Here is a 26,547-nt window from a genome sequence, read left to right as displayed (position 1 = left end):
TGCCTAAGTTTTCAAAATCTTATTTACTTTATGCTTGTCAAAATTTACCTAATTTTTTAGTGCATAAAGTGAGGCGGAGCCAAAGTTCATTTGAACTCCCACAAACTTAGCCATTTCCTTAAATTGATTGTCAAAATCAAAAAGGGGGAGATTGTTGGATCAAGTCCCATTTGAACCCTAATTTTGAGTTTGACAATCAATTTAAAGATCCTAATCATGTTTATTAGTGTGTAGAAACATATAGAAACCATCCCGGGTCGAATCGGAGCCTTCTAGTGAGAATCGAAATTTTGACAAGTTGACAGACTATTCTCGGGCGCTATATTCCTTATCTCGGGCGTGACATTCCTTCATCACGAGCGTGACACAAGGATCTCGGGCGCGATCCATATGACCGTTGGAGGTCCAACTGCACTTTCTGAGCACCCGAACACGCAGATGACACCCGGGCTTCTCCCATTAGACAATTCATGTCCTTTGAATATTGCGGGCGTGACGTAGTGCATCTCGGGCGCGACAGGGTGCTTTTCAGCACAAACTTGAGTTTTATTCTAGAAGACTCTTGGGCTTGTTGGTGGGGTTATAAATACCCCTTGTATACCACATTTATTTGGTTAGACACTTTATCAACAAACAAGATTACAAAGCATTCAATTTCCTATTTCTATAACATTTATTGTGCATCAATTTAAATTGATAGCTTTTCTTTCTTTTATTGATTATCAATCTTTTGATTAATTATTAAGTGTTTGTAGGTTTATGATTAGCCTTAAAAATCACTTTGTGAGTTTGAGATTAGCTCTAGAAAATCTCTTTGTATTAGTTAGTGTTTAGATTTAAAACACATACTTAGTGAATTATCAAAATCTCAATCTTTGATTGAGTACTGGAGTAGGATCGAGTTGTGATCTGAACCACTCTAAATTCTTTGTGTTCTTCTTCTCTTTAAACCTTCTTAAATTTTAAAATACCTTATTCACCCCCCCCCCCCCCTCTAAGGTAGCATTTGGGATTTCATAGTACCCCGTGGTTTTTCCGGTTAATTTCGATGAAATTTCAGAATTTTTATGTTTGTTTCGCGTAGCTTTTATCTTGTTTAGTAAGCTATGGTATGTATGTTATCTGCTTGAGTGGTTGGTTGGGTTTGTACCTCGACGTTTTGGTGTTTCGGGCGAAGGAAGTCGAACCTTTTCTTGTTTTGGAGTAAGGTCTGGTTGGACCAAGTGCGGTCCGACCGGACCTTCTTTTATTTTGAGGGTTGATCATCCCTGGTGTTAGGTCTGGCCTGACCAATTGTTGGTCCGGCCGGACCACTCTTGTTATTAAAGGGGTCCGACCGGACAAAACCATGGTTCGACTGGAGCACTCAATCAGCAGCTCGGGTTTTTGCTTTAAATACCCCTTTAACTCAAACCTAAACCCTATTTTTCACTCTCAAACCCTATTCCTTTCACTTCTCATTACATAACACTCAATCCTTTTCCCTCTATTCCATTATTGAAGAAAGATTGGTTGGCTTTGGTTTCGATTTTTGCATTTTTTTTTTCTTCTTTTGGTGAATCGTTGCGGCGTTGGATTCAACTTTTATTTTCGAATCTAGATCTTATTGTGAGGTGTTGGTCATAAAAGGTACATCTGAATATTTATGATTATTAGTGGATTATGAGTTTGGTGATTATATATGTGTATTCCACGATTTAATGCTTTATTAGATCTAATTGAATTGCAGAAGTTGTTGATTCTTCTTGAGACTATAACATGAAAAATGTCATGTGATGTTGCTGAAATTACATAATCTTATTTATATAGGATTTATATTGATTGTAAAATATGCTCTTGTCATTGGAATCAAGCATGGATTGATATTCTTTTAGGCTAACGCTATATTGTTGTTTTAAATCCGATTTGTATAGACTAATTATTCAAACGAGACCTGGTCTCGTACGGGAATGCAGGTCTTGTACGAGACCTGCGTTTTTTTAGCATGTCTCGTTCGAGACCCACAGGTCTCGTACGAGACCTGTTCAAACCAGCAGGTCTCGTTCGAGACATGCTGCCGTGAATCCAGGGGGGCAGTTTCGCCCCCTGATTTCTCTAAATCCGATAGTTTTTTAAAACGCTCTCTAAACTAAAAATATTCACCACACTTCATACTAACCCTAGCAGCCATCTTCCTCGTTTTTCCTTGAGAGAAATCGCTGATAATTGCCTCCAAAGTTGGTGAAAAATAATCGGTTAGTTTTATTTCAAATTTCAGTTTTGTTCAAAAACGACATCTCCTTTCATCATTGATTGCTCTCTCGTTTCAGAACCGAAATAAGTTCTGTTTCCTTCTAGTGATAGAAGACTCACGTATCTACAAATCCCAACTTTTGTTTCGTCAAACCGTACGTAAACAAACCCGTACCAATCGCCGCCGTTTTATCGTTTTGAAGAAATTTTCTGTTTTTTTAATCTAATCGACCTCTCTGAAATTTAATTCGTTCCACAGCCGTTCGGAGGTCGAAATCAGTTTCGTTTGTTCCCCGTGAAAGTAGACTCACGCCTCTATGTTTCTACACTTTTAATTCGCCAAACGGTACGTAAACGAATCCGTATCAAGCGCCGTCGTCTCATCGTTTTGTTTTGATTCTTAACTGTGACATGTTATATGTGTTACTGCCGAAATTCATTAAGTTTTTTAGGCTATGATTTTGTTACTTTGAATGATATTAGTTCATGTATATTTGGCAGTGATTTGTTTAAGCTATTAGTCATGATTTGCCTCAACGTTTCGGTTCGATTCAATCGTTCGTGAGTTCAGTGAGTTACGTGTTGTTGTGTGAGGTTTATATTTGAATCCTTATGTTCTTAATTATTGATATTGTGTTATAAGTTATTCATGATCAATTAGGTTGATAGTTAAGGTGTGAAAATGTTATGCAAATTAGATAAGTTTAATTTTTGAATTGTTGAAGATGTTAAGAATGGCGGATTTTTGGGTTCTGAGATTAAGGAATTGAAATTGCATCTTTGGGTTTGTTAAATGAAGAAGATGGTGTGGTGGCATGGAATGATTGGCTGTTTTGAATTCTTTTTGGCTAATGGTCAGTTTTGGTCATTAAGTTTTTGTGTCTTAAATCTATTGGTTCCTAAACTTATCTTTTAACTGTTTTAATTGATTTTTTTATTTCAATTTGCAAAATTGATTTCGACTTATTAATTAGCGATTTATATAATAATATTATTTATAATTTGAAACTTTCTTTGGGCATTAATATTTTAAATTTAAATTAATATTATATTTATTATGGATTATATATATGATTTTATAATTGACTATATTAAATAAAAAATTGGGGATTTTATTTAATTTGAAAGTTTGTCAAATTAGTATATTATTTTAAGACCTAAAAATAATATTTGAACATTTAAAAATTAAATTAATAATTATTATTAGTTATTATTTAATCGATAATTTAAGATTTTTGGTCTAGAATGTCTTTGGGATTAAAGTTAAATTTTAGCTTTATTTTGTTGTTTAATTATTTGAGATATTTTGTCGGTAATATTTAATTACTTGGGTTTCAAGCTATTGAGTTCTATTTTAATATGGATTAATATTTTATTAAATATTAAATTATAAGCTGTGGTTTATAACTCTGATTTTATGGTTGGGTCGGGTTAGACTTGGGTCGCCCGACATGTGAGATTAGCTTGGTAGTTTTAAGAAACTCGGCTACCTCACTATTTGAGGAAATGATTTTATTTATTAATTAAATATTATTTAATTAATATTTCAGATGAATTTTAAATATGAACTCAATAGGCTTGATTTATTTACGGCATTATAATTTAAGTGAGATTGTATTTCTCTGTGATTCTATCTGGCTTATTATTTGTGCTAGTCCTACGTGGTGTTAGTATTTTTAGAGTTAGGGGTTGGAGCGATTTTAACGTATGATTTATTTTCAGACTCTTAGACTACTCGCGCTCCGGAGTCGAACCAGGGTTAGCTGTTTGCCGAAGTTTCATGTGGATAAGCAAGCAGTGAGTTTGTAATGCTATTTACCGCTTTATTAAGTACCGCATCGTATTTTAATATTATAAATGCTTTTGAACTGTTTTTACGGATTATGGATCTGGATTGAAACGAGCTACTCGATAGGCTTGTATCGAGACTGTATGCACCGGTAAGTACTCTGGGAAACGGCAGACTAAAGTCTTGCTTACGTTGGGATATATATATATGACGAGGATTTGTTCCCGTCCACTCTGGTTTTATCAGTATGCTATGTCATACTTACGCTGAGATCATTTCAATACTGTTTTCCATAATCATACTATATTAGTATAAACTGTTTTAGTTTAAGGGTTTTAAACTTAATAAATGTAAATAGTACTGCGAACTCATCTCAGTATATTTGACCCTATTGTTTTCCCAAATTTTCCAGGTTTATGATTTGAAAGCTGGTCCACTCCGATTCTTTTGATTTCGCGGAGGTTTTTATGTTATTTAAACTAGTTTCTGTTTTCGAACTCTTAGACCGCAGTAGAACTAGTTTATTTATTACAGTTGATATTACACTTTGGGATTGTCGATATATTCGATTATTTATATTTGACATGATTACTCTGGATTACGATATTGTTATATATAAGGCATGCTGTTGAACATTTAAGATATTTAAGTTATTTATATTAGAACTGTAATATAAATTGCTAGACCTAGGTTGGAGTCTCGGTTGCCCCCGAGCAGTTTTCTGCAGGTTTAAATGTTTATTTGATTTCCACGAGGCTTGCTACGGGTTTTAGTACAACCATACCCATACCCTAGCGCCGGTCACGATTCATGAAATTGGGTCGTGACATGAAACGTACATAAAATATGCAAGTAAGTAAAACGTACGAAGCATGTTGGAAAAATTATTTTCTACATGAAGAGATTTTCAAATGTTTTAACCTTTATGTAATATTACGTGTGATTTTGTGCACTCACTCGGTTTTATACAGACCCCGTTGCTCCTCCCATTTTACAGGATAAGTAAGCCATGATTTGACGAGTTAAACTTTCGAAGTTTTATTTCTCGGGAGTCATTTGCACAGAGCATGAAAGAAGGCTTTCATTCTAGAAGTCTGCATTAGTCTAGAGTTTGTTGACTGTATATTTGTATATTGCATTTTAACTCTGATATATTTGTAAATGGGGGTCACAAGTATTTTGATATATGAAACACGCTCTATGAAGCGCAAAAAATTTATACATGTTTTCAGGCTTGCGACGGGTTTCAGAGCTAACACTCCCATTCACCAGCGCCAGTCGTGCCTCATGAAATTGGGTCGCGACATAAGTTCTCGGGCTTCGCTAGTGATGTACTCGATTGATTAATTTCTCGGGCTTCACAACTTGAGATTTAAGTGAAGTCGGTAATGTACTCGATGGATTAATTTATTGGGTTTCACGAATCCTTGGATTTTGATACGGATTGTGGATTAAGTGTTCGAGTTCGATCGGTGATATACTCGATGAATTATTTTCTCGGGCTTCACGATAGCTTGGATTCTGGTAGATTAAAATGAATCAAGGTTTAGGGTTTCAATTAATTTCCATAGTAATGATATTAAAGTATTTAAGATTTTTTTTACTTAAAGTTAAAATATATTTGTACTTATTTACTGAGATTTATTCTGACCCGTGGATTTTAACATATTCAAGTGTTTTGTTCAAGGCGTGTCAATTCTGATGTTTTACTTTCTCGGAATCATTTTCGTTGATATTGTAAAACTTTTTTAACTCTAGAACCGCAATAGTTAGCTTTTATTGTTTGTTTTATCATTTTCGGTTGCCATCGAGCAAAGTGAATGTACGTTTATTGTTTGTTTTATCATTTTCTTTGTCTTGCTACGGGTTCTAGAGCAACCACTTCTGTTCCCTAGCGCCAGTCTCGATGCCGAGAAAATCGGGTCGTGACAGTATACATGTTTAAATTTCAAACTCAAGCGTATGGGGATGATCAAGATACTATGAATAGTGAAGTATGCGTAAAAGGACCACTTAATGCTCTAGACGAAAGTGAATTATATTATTGAATTAGAGTACCCAACTTTACCAATAAAAAGAGTTGTTTTATTTAAATGTAATTGGTTTGATCCAATAATTAATGTCGGTATATCAATGCATAATTGATATAATATTGTAAATGTTAATTGTAGAAGAAAGTACAATAAAATGAACCTTTCATTTTAGCCGAGTAGTCCGATCAAGTCTATTGCTGCACATATCCAAGTAAAAGACGAGATAGGGCCAATTGGTGGACGAGATTCTTTATTTTGTATACATTTAGTCCTTTGTGGATGACATTTTAAAAAAATCATCATTTTGATTGTATTGAAACGACGATATTTCATGCTAAAATAACCACATATTTACAAATTAAATAGTTTGGAAACGACTTGAATAGAAACTATTTGTTAAGGACCAAGTAAAAGAAAATTTAATAGTACAATAATTTTAAGATGGGTATAGCCAATTAAGAATAAATGAGTCACACGTGTAAATCTGTTAGCTTCATGCCCAATTTTTTAAAAAATAAAAAAAACAATTGCTTTATTAATTAAGACCTAATTGATCAATCATTAATTAAACAAACTACAAAACTATTTTTGTGCTGAAGCTATTTATAAATTTTTATTGGTATAATAAAAACCTTAACACATATTGATATCTATTAATTTAAAAGTATCTTGCGCTATTATACTAATAGTTTTTTTTTGGAAAAAATACATTATTATTAAGATAAAATAATATTATTAAAATTATCTATTACAATTTTTATATTTAAAAAACTTCATTAGCTTTTATTGTTAGAATATATAATATCATCTCTGATTGTACAAATGCTACAACTAGTATCTGTAGTTTTATCATTCTAGTTACTAACCATTGCTCTTGTGTTATGTTTGTTCGTTTTAACATTGAAGCCAACATCAACAATAACGCAAAACACACTTCAATTTGGTGAATTTATTGTAAGATGACAACCTTGATTGTTCCATATATTTAACTTATTTGAAAAGTAAAACTCAAAATTTCCATTATGATAGTGAAAAAAAAAAACTATTACTGAACTAGTTAAATCATATCCAATCCAATTAAGCCACTACATCATAAATCATTTTAAAATTTACACAAAAAATTATCAAGAGAAATATTGTTTAGGCTAAAAGTAAGAAAATTTATGAAAGTTTACCGAGCCCCAATTAAATTTCATTATATTACTAAATGAATTAAAGTTATGTTTTAATTTGAGACAATTTGATTAATTTTGTTTAAAGATGATATGGTGGACAAAATTTAAATAAAAAAATTTTAAATTTTTTATTGCCACTACATTTGATATGGTAAATTTTAAGAAAATGTATGCATACGATATGTTAACTAATATTTTATTCATATTTGATATTATTCTTTAAATTTAGAAAAGTAGTTTTCAAAGATAATTAAAATTAAATTTTTATTTTTGTGAATTTATAAACAATTTTTTTTTAATAAAAAGGTCTTATACTCATTTTCTAATTATCCAATACTAATTTTTAAAACTAAAAAAAGAAATTACTGTTTTAAAGTTAATAGTTGAGCATTCATGAGTAACAAACTCCACTTGATAAAAGGTAATGCATGATATGTGTATTTTGGAGTTGTATTTTACTGACAAAGGTTATATACACTAATACATACAGCTATACACGCAAGGTTATAATTACAATCAAATGGATATTAGTTGGCCAAATTAAAAAGAAACTAGAAATCATGGCTATAATAAAAATAGTTAATATTATAGTTAAAGAGCCATATATTTAGGCTAAAATTATAGCTAATTTTCATTTATAATTGTTATTTTTCGATATTCAAATGTCTCTATAAATTACTTCACAATTAAACCGAAATATAAATTACATCATTTCTTAAAAAGAAACATACTTGTTTTCTTCTTTTTAAGCTATGAATCTTTCTACATTTATCATCAATTTCATTATTTTTTTATTTTTTTTAAATAGTTATGGGGCGGATCTTACATCTTGTAAACTTGATGCTATATACCAATTTGGCGATTCGCTCTCAGATACTGGAAACTCAATAGTAGAAATTCCTCAAGCTTATCATGCTCGATTGCCTTATGGTGAAACAATCGGTAAAGCAACCGGAAGAGTTTCAGATGGATTGCTAATGATTGACTATATAGGTAATTTTTAAGTTAAATATGTTCACCACGTGTGTGCATATGAATTATTTTATGGGATAACCTGTGGAGTTATTTAAAATATTAAATCAATAAAGAACACTTAATTTTAATTAAAAACCACTAATTAATGAGACATGATTGAAGGTTTTATCTAATTACGCATTTGTCATACTATTAGTGATAATTTAATATTCTTACATAATGAATTAGGTTCACGTAACATTGTTTTTACGTCTTTCTCTTAATAAATGAACTTCATTAATTAGAATTTCTAATTATAAAAATTCAATTTACACAAAAAATTGTTTGTTATTTCAAAAATTATGCTATTTTTAAATTTGTATAAAGGATATTATATGAAGTATATTCCAAAAATTTGCAGCACAATCAGCTAGTCTTCCTTTGCTTGAACCATATGAAAATTAAAATTCAACATTCAGTCATGGGGCAGATTTTTCAGTGGCTGGTGTCACAGCTTTACCAAAGGAAACTCTAATGAAATTAAATTTTAGTCTTGGTTTTTCCAATTCTTCTCTTGAGGTTCAACTTGAATCCATGAAAGAACTTCTCTCAACCCTGTGTAATAGCACTAAAGGTAATTTACTTATGTATACATATATTTTTGTAGTATTATTATATATTATCATATATACAATAATTTATGTATAATTTGATCTTTGAATAGATTGTCAAGAGAAATTAAAATCTTCCCTTTTTATTGTGGGAATTGGAGGAAATGACTTTGGTCGTGCATTTCAGAGAGGTGACAGCGTTTATGAAATAAATAAAACAATAGTACCTTTAGTTGTGGGAGCCATTGAAGATTCTATTCAAGTAAGTCCACCTTCAATTACGCACTCGAACATGCATTATTTTCTTTAATTAAACAATACTACCAGAAAATTATTTTTAGCAACACATAATTCATAATTAGTGACAATTAAATATTTTAACACCAATATGTCGGAGAAAAATTAAAAAACTATTATAAATAATTGTTGATTGATTTGTGACAATTAGCAATAGGAAATTAGGCAAATATTTTGGGATGAGTTTTTATTTTTTTAATCTATGGCTAATTAAGCACCAGTTACTAGTTTATTTTTTTTAGTCGCTAACTCAGTTGAATATGAAATTCCAATGTTTTAATACGATGTCTCTTTTATTAGTTAAATATGTTGAGACTATACATATATTTTGTAAAGTTGTTATACTAATTTCTATTATTATTCTTAATTTATTACAGAAAATAATTAATTTTGGTGCTCGTCGAATTGTTGTTACTGGATCCTACCCAATGGGTTGCTCGCCAGCTTACTTGACAATGTTTTCAAATACGTCAACTACTAAAGATTCATTTGGATGTTTGAAGGACTATAATGATATATTCGCTTCTCATGGTGATGGTCTGAAAATAGTTGTCGAAAAAGCGAGAAAAGAAAATCCGAATATAACCATTGTTTTCAGTGACCTATATAATGCACTATTTTCGGTCATCAAAGATCGTTCAACTCTTGGTGGGTAATTATTTTAAATTATATATAATAAATTATGAAAAACATGTTCTTAAATTATGCATAGGGGTAGAACTTAGAACATAGTAGAGTATCCACCCTCTTATCCGTTGTTCACGTTTTTCTCCAATTTCTTACATTATTTTATTGTCTCATTATATTTCAATTTTTCAAGCCAGCCGCTTTCCATCTCTATCGCCCTCTCTTTATAGCTCCACTACTAATTATGCATATGATTTTTCCTTAAACTAAAACTTCTTATTATGTTTATGCAGGATTAAATTCATATCAAAATGCTTGTTGTGGTACTGGAGGTGAATATAATGTTACTCTAGGCCAACTAGATAAGATGTGTGGAGCTAAAGATATACCAGTTTGTCCGAATCCTAAAGAATATTTATTTTGGGATGAATGGCATTTTACTCATCAAGCTAACAAGGCTTTATCTGATTTGCTTATAGAAGAAATGTTACCTGGACTTCAGTGTACTAGTTGATAAAATACATTTCAATCTCTTATAGCACACATGTTTGGTACTTATATATATTTAAAAAAATGTGTAATGTAATTTAATGATAATTTAATATTAGTGTATATTATAATATTTCTACCTTAATTTTGTATTTTAATGAGAATTTTAATTTCATTGTATCACAATTCAACTTAAAAATTATGACTCATGCTAAAAAAATAGATAAATTTACAGCAATAATAAAACTCGTAAAAGGTTGAAACTAACTAACATTAAAACATGAAAAGAAAATTCCATAATTCTTCCTTAAAATTTCTTACAATTAAATTTGGCGCTAATAAATCTGAAAACACGAGCATGGGTATGTCCATATTATCGTAGCGCATGCATCACTTTTCTCCCAATGATTGATAATACTAAAATCAGAAAAACGATAAGAAAATATATGATTACATTTAAAATAGGATAATCAATACTCAAAAAATAATAAACGTGACTGAATATCACCTCTCAACTCAGTGCCAAGTCAATCGATTTTGAAAATAAGTCGACAAACTTGTCTGACGGTTCTAGCTAATTAGTAGTCTTGAATTTTATGATTCCAATCTTAGTCATTACACCCTATAGATTTTCAATATCCAATAGTGTTTTAGTTGTAACTTTCTCTTGGTAACTAGATCTTTGATGTTTTGTTCATCTAACTCTACCAAATCTATCCAAATATGAGAACACACTGCCACAAGCTCTATTGGATATTTTCCAATTTAAAGAATTTTACATATGGGAAGTATTAAAACAAAATTTAGTATAAACAAGATATGAGTTTGATTAGTACTCGGAATTAATATTTGCTAATTACGAAATAAAATAAGGCGATAAGCATATTATTGATATGAAAACGGTAATAGATACCTGAATACAAATTTGATACGATTGAAGTAGCAAACCCGAACTTAAAAGTGCACATAAAAGGTATTCAAATAACCTTGCTTAGAATCCAATTATAGTAACTTTCGAGTTGCGTAACAATAAATATAAATGATGAAATGGACGAATTGTAGTATGAAAGTTGAGCCATTTGAGCACAATCTGATGTGGATGGAGATCGATTTTGATACGAGCAAGAAGTCGAGTGTTTCGAGTCATAAAATCCCCTGAAACATATCGAAGAGCTGTTGAATTCAATGTGCGGTCGTGCAACAATAGTGTTTGATGACGTCACGATCCAAAATCGTAGGCCATGACCGGCGCTAGGGAATGCGCTAAACGGATTTTTCTGTCGCCAAAAGCAGGAAATCCATCGCTAAATTTCTTTAGCGACGGAGTACCAACGGAATGCGTCCGTTGTTGGGTTTTTGGTCGCAAAATTATTTTGCGTGTAATACCCCGTAAATTTTCAGCGTTTTTCCGACAAATTTTCCGATTGTTTTGAAGTAAAAAATCGAAGTTAATGGTCTGGTTCGTGTTGGTTCGTGAGTGGGTTAATTTATGGTTCAACCATTTAATATTTTAAAATCAAAAAGAAAAAAAATGGATCAATTCTCGTTCGAGAATTAAGATTCTCGAACGAGAATCATGTTTGGGACTGGTCTCGTACGAGACCAGGAGTTCTCGAACGAGAACCAAGCCCAGCTTGGCTGTTCTCGTTCGAGAACTGAATAGCTGAGCGAGGGGGCACTTTAGTCACTTGTTCTAACCTATTTCGACCTACTTAAATACATAAATTTTTACCCTAATCTATTCTCCATCCTACAAAGAAACCGTAGCCGTCATTCCCTATCATTTTCGCTGAGGAATCGTCGATCATAATCGTTCTCAAAGTTTCGGAAAACACATCGGTAAGTTGTTCTAAGAATTTCAGTTTTTGGCTTAAACGGCAATTCCGTATTTTTGATCGTTCTCTCTCGTTTGTAGATCGAAATTGAAAACCGTTTGTTTCCAGACGTTCTAGACTCGTGTACCTTCGATTTCCCACCTCGTTTTCGTTGAACTGTACGCTATCGATCTCGTTCCATTCGCCGTACGGTTTCTGTTTTAAGTTTGATAAATTTGTTTCTTGTAGAATTTGGTTTCTACCGAATTCTTTCATGAGCCTTGGCCATGATTTTATTGATTCATGTTTATGAAACTCTTAGTAGGTTAGTTGTAAATCGTTTTAGCTTTCGGTTTGTGTTTGTTCCATCGACAATGGATGTCTCGGTTGAGTTTTGATTGAGTAATTCGGAATTCTCCTTGCTTGTGAGTTTTTCGAATTAATCACTACGGCTTGTGCTTTTTAAGATGTTGGGTTAATGATTTTGATGGATGATGTGTTTATAATATGAAGTCTTAAGGGTTTGGAGATTAAAAATCAAGTTCAGTAGCTAAAAGAATGGAGGTTAATGAATTGTTAATGGCTTAGGCGGGTTTGTGGCTTTTGAAATATAGAAGATGGTGAAATGTTTTCTTTGGTCATTCATTTACTTTGAATAAATCAAATAAATCCTTAAAGTTAAACTTTACTTAATAACTTGGATTTTGTTTTGACTTATAAATTAAATATTGAAAACGATAGTTACTTATAAATTTAGTTAAATAATTACTCGGGTAATTATATTTTAATTAAGAATATCAATTTGACATGAGATAGGCTAAATTACAATTTAGCCCCTGAACTTATTTTATAATTTAATTAAGTAGATTTTTGGTTGGTTACTTTATAGTTTGTTTTAAATTATAAACAAAAATAATTAATTTGATTTCGGATATCAAAATGGCTAAAGTACAGTTTAGTCCCTAATTGGCTAAAGTACAGTTTAGCCCCTAAATTTTTATAAACTTAAAATGATTAGATTTTTGGGTTGTAACTTGGGTTACTTGAAATTGAAGTTATTGAGCTCCGTTTTTTTAAAATGGATTATTATTTTATCGAATTATTTTATAAATATAAACTCGGGTTTATATTTGATAAACGTTTTGAGTCGGGTTAGATTTGGGTCACCCGACAAGTGAGGTTAGCTTGATAGTTATTGGTAACTCGGTAACCCACTATTTGGAAATTTATTTATTATTTAAAGATTATTAAATGATATTTATAAATTGGATTTTAAAGCGAGAACTCAATAGACTTGTATTAATTGGGCTTTATTATCTTTTGGGTATTTTTGTCTTGTTTGGATTATTAAATTCCGACGTGTTATTTGTGCTAGTCCTATGTGGTGTCTAGTACTCTCTAGAGTTAGGGTCTGTTTTAATAATTATTTTATTTGTCTAGACCCGTCTATTGTTCGTTCTCCAGATGCAAACCAGAATTAGTTGCTTGCCGGTTTTCACGTGGATTAACAAGCAGTGAGTTTGTACTTACTATTTACCGCTTTATTAAGTAAATTGTTATTTTAATATTAAATATATATTGTACGTATATTGCGAACTGTTTTTATATTATGGCTCTTAGTTGGAACATGCTACCTAATGGGCATCATTAGGACTGTGTGCGCACCGGTATTGATCTGGGTAAGTTATATATGGAAATGTGGTAACTCGGTGTGAGCATAGCTCTCGGGACCAGGTAGAGTAACTCGGTGTAGCTCAGCTCTCGAGACTCTGGTATAAGTGTGGTCAGTGGTAACTCGGTGTAGCTCAGCTCTCGGGACCAGGCCTATTGGATTATGTTATTTATTTAGAATTGTGGATTAGGGTTCCAACTATTATTCGTAATATCGTTATTAAATGTTTTAAACGGTTTTAAAGGTTTTCCACATAATAAATGTAGGTAGTGGTATAAAATCATCTCAGTATATCTGACCCCGTTGTTTTCCCAATTTTTTCCAGGGTTATGATCTGAGAGAGTTTGGTGATCTCCGCATTTACTTTTCTTCGGAGGTTCCATTTATTTTAGTAGAACTATTAACTATTTTATTCTTAGACCGCAGTAGTTGACTAGATGTCTTTATTTTAATTTAGTTGTTGTCGGATTGGTCCGACTGGATTATTATTGCTTTGGCATGTTATATTATTATTCAGAATTATTTATGTTGAACTGAATTAATACATTATAACTGCTAGATTTAGGCTGAAGTCTCGGTTGCCCCCGAGCATTGGTTTTCTGCAGGTTTATGTGTTTGTATGTTAATTGAAAGGCTAGCTACGGGTTTTATACTACATTACCCATACCCTAGCGGCGGTCGCGATTCATGAAAATGGATCGTGACATTGCGACAGAACAAAAATTTTAGCGACAGCTTTTTTTAAATTTAGCAACGTATTTTAATCTGTAGCTAATTTTTTAAAATATTTCTTTTAATTAAAATCATAAAATGAAATATTATTTAATCGGTCACCCATCGTCACCCATCCATCCGCGATAGACCCCACACTATCACTCGCCCATAATTTTCACAAACTTTTCAACTTCCCAATTAGTCTCCCATCCTTCCATTGCTACCATCCAAAACTCTTTAACTCCGAAATTCCCCCACGCGTAACTTCATTTTAATAAATAGATATTTTTCTTAATAAATATTTGTTAGATACGGATCGTTAAATCCGTTCGCTAATTAGCTACGGATTTAAAACTACGTAGCTAATTTGAAAAAAGAAATTGGCGGGATATAGTGTGGGCATGGACCGGTTAATTGGTTCACGAGGGTAATTTATAAATCAGTTCATAGTAGTACGGTTTTTAAAATTAAAAACCAAAACCTAAAATTTTAAACGGTTAACTATTAAATCGGTTAACCATTTAAAACGATTTCATTTTTTGGTTTTGCGGTTTTTAACCATATAACCATTAAAAAGTCAGATACAAAAAAAATAAAATTTATAGATAAAATTTTAAATATAATCAAATAATTATACTTTAATTTACATTCTATTTAAATATTAAAATATAAATCTTATATATTCCAACTTCAATTAGGTATTCATTTTATTTAGAATATGATTTTATTTTAGGAGTATGTATATGATTGCTTCGGTTTTAAAGAGGGGCATGAGACAAGCTATCTACAGGTTTAAGGTTTTCAAGCCCATGAGTTTTGAGCGAAGATAAGCACGGAAGGAAGGCATGATTTAAAAACCGCTATTGCCAAATCCATCTCCACTCTTCCATTGTTTGTCCTTCATCGCATAGTGACTTACTCGATCAATGGAAGGCATGAAGGTAATGAAAAGGTTCCTATAAAGGATCTCTTCTTCTTGTGGTGTGCAGTTTGTGGCACCAAATTTTCTTGTGCTTTCTATTTCATGGAGCACCTTGTCCATCTTAGCAAGAAAAGGAGTAATATCCGGGTTGGTTCTTTCATTACCGCCATGGTCAAGAAGGCCAAAGCTTACTCTCCCGCTCTTCGCCATGGACATGGCACAGTTGTAGCATGGAACAAGTCCTTTCTCGATGTTGACTACTTTGTCAATCGAGTTAATGCTTTTAATATGGTGGGAGAGCATTATGGGTATTTTATGGAGAAATAACCATCCCCCACGAAGTTCATCGCCTTGCACGGAAAAGGCGAAGACAAGCGCATGTTGGAGGTCCGGTTCAACCGGATGATTTGGAAACGGAATTGGATGAGGCCATGGAAGCTCTTCAACAAGAACAAGAGCAAGTCCATCATGGTCCAGAAATCAATCCCCAATGGGCTCCTCCTCCCGGTCAAAGCACCGCTCAAATGCTTGGTTTACTTTATGCTCAAAATGAGAAAATGCTTGGAAGGATGTCTCTTATAGATGACCGTTTTGGGCGGATTAAAAATGACCTTGATGACTTAAGGAATCGATTTTATGCTCAATACCCGCCTTTTCAAGAGCTTGGTGATGATGAAGAGGATTGATCCTTTGCATTTCATTCACATCATGCATTTTCATGCTTTTAAGCTTTAAGTTATGTTTTTTTTTTGCATTTTTAATCTTTGTCAAAAATGCCTTGTAACTCCTACCTAGTTGTGAATTAAATGTTTTATGTGTTTATTTTTTTTACAAAGTCTTGTAATGACCTTTAGTTAATTATGTAAATGTGGTCCTTTGTGTCAATTTGTGGCCTTTTTATGATTTAAATTGCTTATTGTTCCTATTAGTTTCCGTCTTTACTTTTGCTTTAATAATGCCTTTAACTCTTTTTGATCATGCCAAAGGGAGAGAGATATTTGCATTTCTAGAAACGTTTTTCTTTATATATCTCTCAAAAATGCAAATTTTACTAAACTGCCTAAGTTTTCAAAATCGTATTTACTTTATGCTTGTCAAAATTTACCTAATTTTTTAGTGCATAAAGTGAGGCGGAGCCAAAGTTCATTTGAACTCCCACAAACTTAGCCATTTCCTTAAATTGATTGTCAAAATCAAAAAGGGGGAGATTGTTGGATCAAGTCCCATTTGAACCCTAATTTTGAGTTTGACAATCAATTTAAAGATCCTAATCATGTTTATTAGTGTGTAGGAACATATAGAAACCATCCCGGGTCGAATCGGAGCCTTCTAGCGAGAATCGAAATTTCGACAAGTTGACAGACTATTCTCGGGCGCTATATTCCTTATCTCGGGCGTGACATTCCTTCATCACGAGCGTGACACAAGGATCTCGGGCGCGATCCATATGACCGTTGGAGGTCCAACTGCACTTTCTGAGCACCCGAACCAGCAGATGACACCCGGGCTTCTCCCATTGGACAATTCATGTCCTTTGAATATTGCGGGCGTGACGTAGTGCATCTCGGGCGCGACAGGGTGCTTTTCAGCACAAACTTGAGTTTTATTCTAGAAGACTCTTGGGCTTGTTGGTGGGGTTATAAATACCCCTTGTATACCACATTTATTTGGTTAGACACTTTATCAACAAACAAGATTACAAAGCATTCAATTTCCTATTTCTATAACATTTATTGTGCATCAATTTAAATTGATAGCTTTTCTTTCTTTTATTGATTATCAATCTTTTGATTAATTATTAAGTGTTTGTAGGTTTATGATTAGCCTTAAAAATCACTTTGTGAGTTTGAGATTAGCTCTAGAAAATCTCTTTGTATTAGTTAGTGTTTAGATTTAAAACACATACTTAGTGAATTATCAAAATCTCAATCTTTGATTGAGTAATGGAGTAGGATCGAGTTGTGATCTGAACCACTCTAAATTCTTTGTGTTCTTCTTCTCTTTAAACCTTCTTAAATTTTAAAATACCTTATTCACCCCCCCTCTAAGGTAGCATTTGGGATTTCATAGTACCCCGTGGTTTTTCCGGTTAATTTCGATGAAATTTCAGAATTTTTATGTTTGTTTCGCGTAGCTTTTATCTTGTTTAGTAAGCTATGGTATGTATGTTATCTGCTTGAGTGGTTGGTTGGGTTTGTACCTCGACGTTTTGGTGTTTCGGGCGAAGGAAGTCGAACCTTTTCTTGTTTTGGAGTAAGGTCTGGTTGGACCAAGTGCGGTCCGACCGGACCTTCTTTTATTTTGAGGGTTGATCATCCCTGGTGTTAGGTCTGGCCTGACCAATTGTTGGTCCGGCCGGACCACTCTTGTTATTAAAGGGGTCCGACCGGACAAAACCATGGTTCGACTGGAGCACTCAATCAGCAGCTCGGGTTTTTGCTTTAAATACCCCTTTAACTCAAACCTAAACCCTATTTTTCACTCTCAAACCCTATTCCTTTCACTTCTCATTACATAACACTCAATCCTTTTCCCTCTATTCCATTATTGAAGAAAGATTGGTTGGCTTTGGTTTCGATTTTTGCATTTTTTTTTCTTCTTTTGGTGAATCGTTGCGGCGTTGGATTCAACTTTTATTTTTGAATCTAGATCTTATTGTGAGGTGTTGGTCATAAAAGGTACATCTGAATATTTATGATTATTAGTGGATTATGAGTTTGGTGATTATATATGTGTATTCCACGATTTAATGCTTTATTAGATCTAATTGAATTGCAGAAGTTGTTGATTCTTCTTGAGACTATAACATGAAAAATGTCATGTGATGTTGCTGAAATTACATAATCTTATTTTTATAGGATTTATATTGATTGTAAAATATGCTCTTGTCATTGGAATCAAGCATGGATTGATATTCTTTTAGGCTAACGCTATATTGTTGTTTTAAATCCGATTTGTATAGACTAATTGTTAGTTGCTCATTGTTTTGGTATTATAGGGGCTGCCCTTATTTGATTGTATATTTGGCTAGAATTTATGGTCCAACTTTATGGAATTATGTTTATTTGAAACGTTGTTGTAGTAATTGAGTCATATGCCTACGGTTGGTTGTTTATTCGAATTAGTTTACCCTACGCCTATAAACTGTTTTGGCTTAATCTAAATGTTTAGGGCTGTTTTATATAATGTTTATATGATAATGTTATACTTGGATTGTGGTATTCATTTCATGTTGGGTTATGCCTAAACTAAGCTAAGAAATGTTGTGTTATGTCATGCTCTACTTTTAAGTATTAAATTGATGTTTAGTTGATGGTTGGCATTACTTGGTTGTTGTGATGTTTAGCTACTGTTTTTGGTGATCATTGTTGTTGTTTATACATGTTATTTACTGATATATATAATTGAGAATGATATGGAATGTTATGCTCGATTGATGAATCGAATTGGGGATTGGTTTCCTTGAGCTCGATTATGTGTTTTGTCTAGATATCAACTTTTTTGATATGCTTTAGGGCTAATCATAATTGAATTGTTTTGTTTATTTTGAAATGGTTATCTTGATGTTGAAGCATGTTAGGTTGATTATGAATAATGCTAGTGATGTGTTAGAATTTCCATTTCTTGTTTGAGTTATAAGCTTGGGTATTTGGTTGTTGGTTTTGAATCTGAAATTGTACCTTGAAATGATGAATTATAAACTGAGTTGGATAGTATGTTAAAGTTATATCATAGTTATCATGTTGTTGGCTTGTTTAACCGTTTTGGACAAATGTTGATATTGTTGTGTTAATGCCTTTATATGATTCTTGGTTGCTTAAGCATGTTAAAGGACTTGTTTATCATTGTCGTATATGTTTAGTGGTTGTTTTATGCGATGATGTTGGTATGGCTTGTGTTAGCCTTTATTCAATCACTTTGGGTGCATGATGTTATATGTCGATTGGTTGAGTTCTTTGAGTTTCTTTGTTCAAATGAATATTATGGTTTATCAAATCCGGCCTCATAACTCTGGTTATGTTGGATCGGGTTAGACTTGGATCACCCGACGTATGATGTTGAGCTTGAAAGTTGATAACTTGGCTAACTTACAAGTTTGGGATTTTAAAATTAGTTTTATGGATTTAATTAAGTATTCGAAATGGTTTTCCGGATTTGTTTTAAATGGAACTCAATAGGACTTAATTGTTTTGTTGACCTCGGTTGTTTATGGTTTAAGTATATTTGTTTTATGCTTCTTGAATTATGCTTTGGCTTGTTGGTTTTACTAGTTCTATATGGTGTCTAGTATTCTTAGGTTAGGGGTTGCGACAATATTTGATACTACATGCATAATATTTGAAAAGAGTTAGATATTCATACCTGTAACCTGAGTGAATTTACATAATTTTGTGCGAATATATCTTCATACATTTTCGTCACCCTTATAATAGTGATGAGGGAAATGTTCCTATTTTTATAGGAGTACTCTTGCTGGAGGCTATGTAAGTGCATAAGGAGCGCTGCAACCGGCATTTTTAATGCGGCATTTAATGACTCGGTTGGGTTTGAAGTTATTTTCTTATATTTGTTGCTCTCAAAGTGGAACCTCGACCATCTCTTATAACTGATACCTAGAAGATGCAGCCTCATTTAGGTTGTCTAGATCATTCATGTGATAATCAAACTCCTTTTCCGTGTATGGTTTTGCGGCTGCGAAGAATGGCTCTTTAAATATTTTGGCATTTCTCTTGAAGTTTATCTTGACATGCACAATCCGTGTGCAGCTTTTGAAAAAAATCTTCTTAACGGCATTATCAATGCTCATATGTCTATCTGGTACAATGTGTATACCTTCTCTTAACCCAAATGCATTTCTTATATGCGTGAAAAATATTCCCATGACTTATCAGTTTCTAAATCTACAATATAAAAAGTTAAAAGAAACAATTTTCACGTTGCATCTTATGCTATTGCAACAATGTAACACCCTCGAATTTGTGTATTTTAAAATTTAGCGGTTAGGCTCATTTTAAATGGTTAAAATGAGAAAAATAAGAAATGATCGGAGTAATTAAGTAAAGGAAGACCCGAGTAGGTCGATATTGAAATTTTATAAAGAAAATTTCAATAATAATATTCCATAGGAGAAATGGAATTGACTTAAAGAGAAATTTGAGAAAGTTGCTAAGTCCACTTTAGTTCAAAATTAGAAAAAAAAGCGTTTAATTGCCAAAAAAAGGGAAATTAAATCAATAATTGATGGAAATTATTATTTATAAAAATAATATCGATAAAATGGTTATCGGTAATTATTTAAATGAAATTTGGATGAAAAAGTTGGAAAAAGTGCAATTTAGCTCAAGTTGGAAATTGAGCGTTTTTGGCCAAGATTTTCAAAATAAATTGACGGATAATGGAATTTAGAGATATGGGAATAATATTATTTATGTGAAAATAAATAATACGGAATTGATCGGACCTAAAGATTTAGCGTTCGACGGACTAAATTGGAAGAAAGAAAAGTTACGAATTGTGTAGTGAGGAGGTGACAAGTCTAAGGATCAAAATGGAACTTTTCCATAAATATCTAAGGCATTTGATAAGATCTTAAATTCAGAACTTCATCTTCAATTCAGATTATCACCATCTTCATTTGGGGTTTTACATGAAAAAACTTCAAATCGTCATAACTCACTCGTTTCTTGACGGAATTGGACGATCATTTCGTCCACGGAACGAGGAGGAGGAGCTCTACACACCTATACATGTTAATCAAGGTAAAAATCGAAACTTGGAGTTACGGTTAGGAGCTGTAAATATTTGGATTTAATGATAATGATGGTGATAGTGAATTTGAGCATAGAATTGATGGTTTTGGCATATAATTGTTTGATAAAACTGAGTTTAATTGATTGGTATGAGGTGAGATGAGAGTTTTGTTTTGTCATATGTGTATGAAGGTTTGAGGTGGCTGGCCGGAGGTGGTTGTAATGGCCGGACCTGCTGGACATGGCAGTCCAGCAGGCGCACCACCGTGCTGAATACACGGTGGTGTTGAGCTGCCGCGAGCAGCATCTTTGGTGCAACAGGGTAGGGCGATGGTGAAAGGGAAAGGGATGAACCTACCCTTTTCCGAGGATCAAACGACGCGAAGTTTTGACGAAACGTCGAGTTACGCAACTAGTATAGTTTGAACGTAAAATACGTTCGAAAACGGATAAATGAATTAAGGTCTTATAAATTAAAAATGGATGAATAAGAGATGTATAGGAATGTTTTAAGATGTTTTAAGATGTTTAAAACATTAAAGAAATGAGTTTTAAGTTAAGCGTTTTAAGTTTAAAGCGCAAACGATAAATTGACGCAAAGTGCGAAATTGACGTAAAAAGAGTTATAAGTAATGTTAAACATATAAGTTGGTTATGAATAATATAGCCATTCAGAATATGTTTAATAAAGGTTTTAAAAGTGAAATTTGGATTGTATGTATTTAAAACGATTAAATACGTTATCGGTTTTAAATAAAACCGTCGAAGCTTAAAGTTAAAGTTGATATTCAAAGAAATATCAAACTTAAAGGATGAATTGAAATTAAAAGGGTATCAACCTAAAGCTATGAATTAGGTCTATAGTTATTAGCTATACATTGATTAGATTTAAACGTACGTGGTTGTGATTGTGTAGTAGGCATCGACGCACTACGGATTTGAAGATTGTGACTAAGGGGTTCGGCCAAGACGAAGGATTCGTGAAAAGATTGGAAAAAGCAAGTAGTGGGTATATTTTACTCACTCGTATTATCGTACAAACATAATATTTGATATACTATATGATTAGTATTTGAATGCATCGCATGAAGTGTATTGTAAATGTGAATTGATTGGATTGGATTGTTTATATATGATTGAATTGCTATATGCAAATTGGTTGTTCTTGTTAGCAAAAAGCCAACTCGTAATAAAGTGGACTTTAAGTCCGGGTTGTCGAACCCACAAGGACTAGAGGTTTAAAGTGAACGAAATTGATTGTGAAATTCAATTCGGAAAGCAATAGAAAGATTGGTTTTGGTTTCAATTAAAAGGAACACACAAACAAACTATTAATTAAACACGCTACTTAACTAAAACAATTAACTAAACAATCAACTAATAAACACGAGATTTAAACAATTAGGGTAAAACGCTTAGAGGTTGCTAGTCATGCCAAAGTAATAACTAGGGAGTTCGGGTCAAGGTGATTGGATCTTAGGCCGAGTCAAGCTATTCTACGGAATCACTTCCGCTCTCTCGAGCCGAAAGCGGAGAATCGAACTTGATTAAAACACCGAAATCTAATCCACTCTCGTGCTCATAGATTTCGATAGAATCAATCAAGCCAATTAATAAGCAAACTACACAACCAAATTAGCCCTAGGTCACGCTATTGCACCTAAGTCTCAAGCTTGTACTCCCCTAGGTATAATTTAATTAGTTAACTCTCGCCCTCCTAATTAAATCACAAATCATAGATTAAGAGATCACTTTAATCTAAGCACTAGGTCCAAAGAGCACAACAACCATCTTAATCCAAAACCCTAACCCTAATCACCTAGCTAATCAAACAAGGCAATCATAACAACCCCTAAACAAAGGGTCTAGCCACTAATTATCATCACAACACAACTAATTAAACAATAACAAAGATTAAGCATAGAGTAGAGAATAAGTACCTTGGAATAATAAATGAACATTAAAAGCATGAACAAGATAATGAAGCTTCAATAAATAAATTAATACTTGTATTGAATAACTTTCCCAAAGTTGCAAAATCTGGAAATAAACTTGAAGAACACTAAGAACTATGATGATATATTACTACAAATAGTAAGAACAATAAGAACTACAACTAAAAGCTATTGCTACAACTAAAAGCTAGAGAGTAAAGTGTTCTACAATAATTGAAGGTGACTACTACTTACTATCAAATCCCCCCTTGACCTAAAAATAGATAAAAGTGTTTATATAGTGTTTACAAATGAGGAAATAGGAGACAACTATGAAAAAGGGTGCTTGGCCAAATTGGGGAAGTGGACTTCAAGCCATGTGCCTTTGTTTTGTGCTGAGATTCCTTATTTGCTCTTGTCTCGATTCGAGACAATCAACTAAAGGAGTATGTCTCGAATCGAGACACAAGTGAAGCACAATTCTGCTTCTAATTTCTTTGTGTCTCGATTCGAGACACCATCTTAAGTTGGTTGTCTCGAAACGAGACACACTTTCCACTGCACAACTATGAACTTCAAAACTTCATAACTCGATGTAGAAACGTCCATATGAGTTGGTTCTTGAACCTCTGGAAAGCTTAGGATGTATACTTTATTTCTTGTGAATAACACAAACTCGTTTTAAGCCTTGAACTAGTCCAAATTCATCAACGAGTGCAGTGGGGTCAGATTCTAAAATGTGATTTCAGCGTCTCTTTGCTTCAAGACTTCGCCCTTTTCCGAATTTGACGATTCTTCACTCTTTTGGCCTTAAAACACTCCACAATGCTCTTGATTCCCTGAAACACACACACACGCTATAAGGTATACATTATCATAGAAAAGCGAGGTGAAAACATATGAAAGCATGCGGAAAAGCACTCTAAATATAGGAGTATTTTACTCCTATCAAACCTCCTCACACTAATCTCTTTCTTGTCCTCAAGCAAGAACAAAACTCACTTATAACTAGGAATCAAGAACTTAGCAAAACCGACTACTTGTCAACAAAAGTACTCCCAATCGATGAAGGTGCAAATGCAATTGTCTAGTGTCAACAACTCATGATTCATGCAAACAAATGAGGAATGCAATAAATAAGACATATGAAGATGGCACTCAAGACAAGTCAACAATTTAAACAAATCTTTTCAACGGCAATCACGAGAGTACTATCATTTAAGGGACATGCGAGCATTTGGTCAATCTCAAAACATGAACACAATGGCAATCACTCAAAAGCATTAAACACTAGCAAATATTTCTCACAAGATTTCGCTTTCACACTTAAGTGTTTAAGGTAAAGAAATGAAGCACACAAAATACGGAATTCCCATAGGTTTGCTCATAGTCCTAAACTCCACTACTTAGCTCGGTGATCGACAATTATCATATGAACTTTTACGGGTTGTAACTTGGCCAAGGGTCGGGGTGGGTCGAAGTTGATATTTAGGCTAAAACTTGACTTGGAACTAGATAATACATTAACATCAACATGTTGGGTTAGTTTGGAATTTTAGCACAATTGAACTCTTTTTGAACTCTTATTACATTCTAATGCCTTTATTTCTTTTTTTTTCTTTCTTGCTTTCTATTTTTGTAATTTTCTTCTTTTTTCTTTTCTTTCTTTCTAGGTATAAAATTCTCTTCTAAGTTCAAGTTCAAACTCTTTCATTTTCTTCAAGCTACTACCTTAACCTCCTCACACTAGTTCTCAAGTCAAGTTCGGGTATTTAGAGTGGAAATGGAAGAACGGGATTAATGAGTGAATATGGTAATATCAACAAAGGTCTAGGCCCAACTTGTGTTTTCTAGAGGTGAAAGGGTAAGCTTTAAAGTGGTCTCTAGAAATGGTTACACCTAATGCCATGCTCATCTAATCATCAATCACTCAGCAATGTAATCTCGAATGGACACCGAGCAAATTCTAGGAATTCCGGAACAAAATGACACTCACAATAATCAATTAGGCTCAAAATGCTCAAATAAAAGTGGTGTCATGCTCACATGCTTAAGTCCCATGAATTCATGCCAAAATATGCTCATATTCAAAGTGACACAAAAATTTCAATTTAAAGCACATATCATGAATCCGAATCAAGTACCTCGATCATGCCCAAAAGTCACACCATTATAAGATCCGCTTAAATGCCAACTACACATGTCTAATTCTATTGCATTTCATTAAGCAAGCATCAACCATAAATTTCTTAGACTAGACAAAAGCATTTAGACATTCATAAACCGGGAGATACTAATTGTTGACAAATTTTCGAAAATTTCATAAATTCTCATTTCCATAAACATGATTTCAAGACAAGAGATTAGTGCTAGGCAACACTACAATCTACACATTATCACAATAGCAACGCTTGCAAGAAAATAAACTAAACAATCCTAACATAAGAAAGCAATAAAGATAACACAAATGAAACTCTAACACATTCACTTTTCACCCCCTCCTCACACTATTTCAATGCTATGTCCGCATTGCAATGAAATATAAACGGAAAATTGCATGAGTTAGAGTTGAAGAAAGCAAATCTTAGAGTTCAATCGAACTCGGGTGGCTCGGGTGAAGGAGTTGAAGGGCTAATATGCGTCTTGTAAAAGTCCTAGATCACGCCACGTCATCAATCCAAGTGATAATTTAAAGATCAATGAGAAAATTTTGAATCCCCCTTTTTAAAGAGCTTGTCTCGAATCGAGATACTCTTTTAAATGAGGTGTCTCGATTCGAGACACCTAATTGAGAGAAGCAGAGATTTCTGCCTTATATGTCTCGAATCGAGACAGCTTCCTAAGTAGCCTGTCTCGATTCGAGACAAGGGGAAACAGAAGTCTCTGTTTCTCCTTTCTTGGGGAAACTTGATTTTTCCTTCCATTTTCTTCGCCAAACTCCTACACAACCAAAAACCGAACACACAAAAAAGAAAATAAATTGAAAAGCAAATAATGTTAATCAAGAGAAAAATAAAGAAACCAATAAAATCGAACCTCTTGGGAATGCCTCCCAAGCGCGCTTGTTTAGAGTCGTAAGCTCGACTAGCAATACTCAAAATCATGGAGGATCAAAGAGAGTGACTTGCTCGCGACTTTCATCGATCAACACTCTAGGATATGGTTTGCACCATTCTCCAAGAACCTTAAAAACATCTCCATTGGCCCCCTCCAACTCAATCATATCATCATCCAATTTGCGCCGTGTTTTAAACAGTCCGCTCCACTTAGAAATCAACTTCCCCGCATGTGAATGCGCTTGAGAGGTTCGAACTTGGACGTAGTCGCCAAGAGTGGCAACTTCCTTGCACATTTGGCTCTTGCTTGCGGTTGCTATCCCGTTGAGCTTCAACTTCCATGATGCCCAACATCTTGGTTTTCCCTTGTGTGGCTTATCATGAGGTGTTGTCTTGATTTTTGCACACACAATTTCGGGTTCTTTCTTAGGAACCTCTTTTATAGGCATATGCAATGTGGGCTCAATAGTATCAATCT

General features: G+C 33.4%; 1 protein-coding gene across 1 annotated transcript; it reads left to right on the top strand.

The window, feature by feature from the left end:
- Positions 1–390: 390 nt before the first annotated feature.
- Positions 391–10,232, top strand: LOC126672645 (GDSL esterase/lipase At1g28650-like). Its single transcript, XM_050366599.1, has 6 exons — positions 391–497; positions 8,038–8,222; positions 8,674–8,817; positions 8,908–9,056; positions 9,469–9,739; positions 10,012–10,232. Exons 1-6 carry the CDS (start codon positions 391–393, stop codon positions 10,230–10,232), a joined length of 1,077 nt encoding a protein of 358 aa, XP_050222556.1.
- The last annotated feature ends 16,315 nt before the right edge of the window (positions 10,233–26,547 follow it).

This window comes from Mercurialis annua, linkage group LG3 (assembly GCF_937616625.2).
Source record: "Mercurialis annua linkage group LG3, ddMerAnnu1.2, whole genome shotgun sequence".
In the NCBI taxonomy this organism is placed as follows: Eukaryota; Viridiplantae; Streptophyta; class Magnoliopsida; order Malpighiales; family Euphorbiaceae; genus Mercurialis; species Mercurialis annua.
The sequence above is the reverse complement of the archived record's forward strand: the minus strand, read 5'-3'. Positions and strand labels throughout refer to the sequence as shown.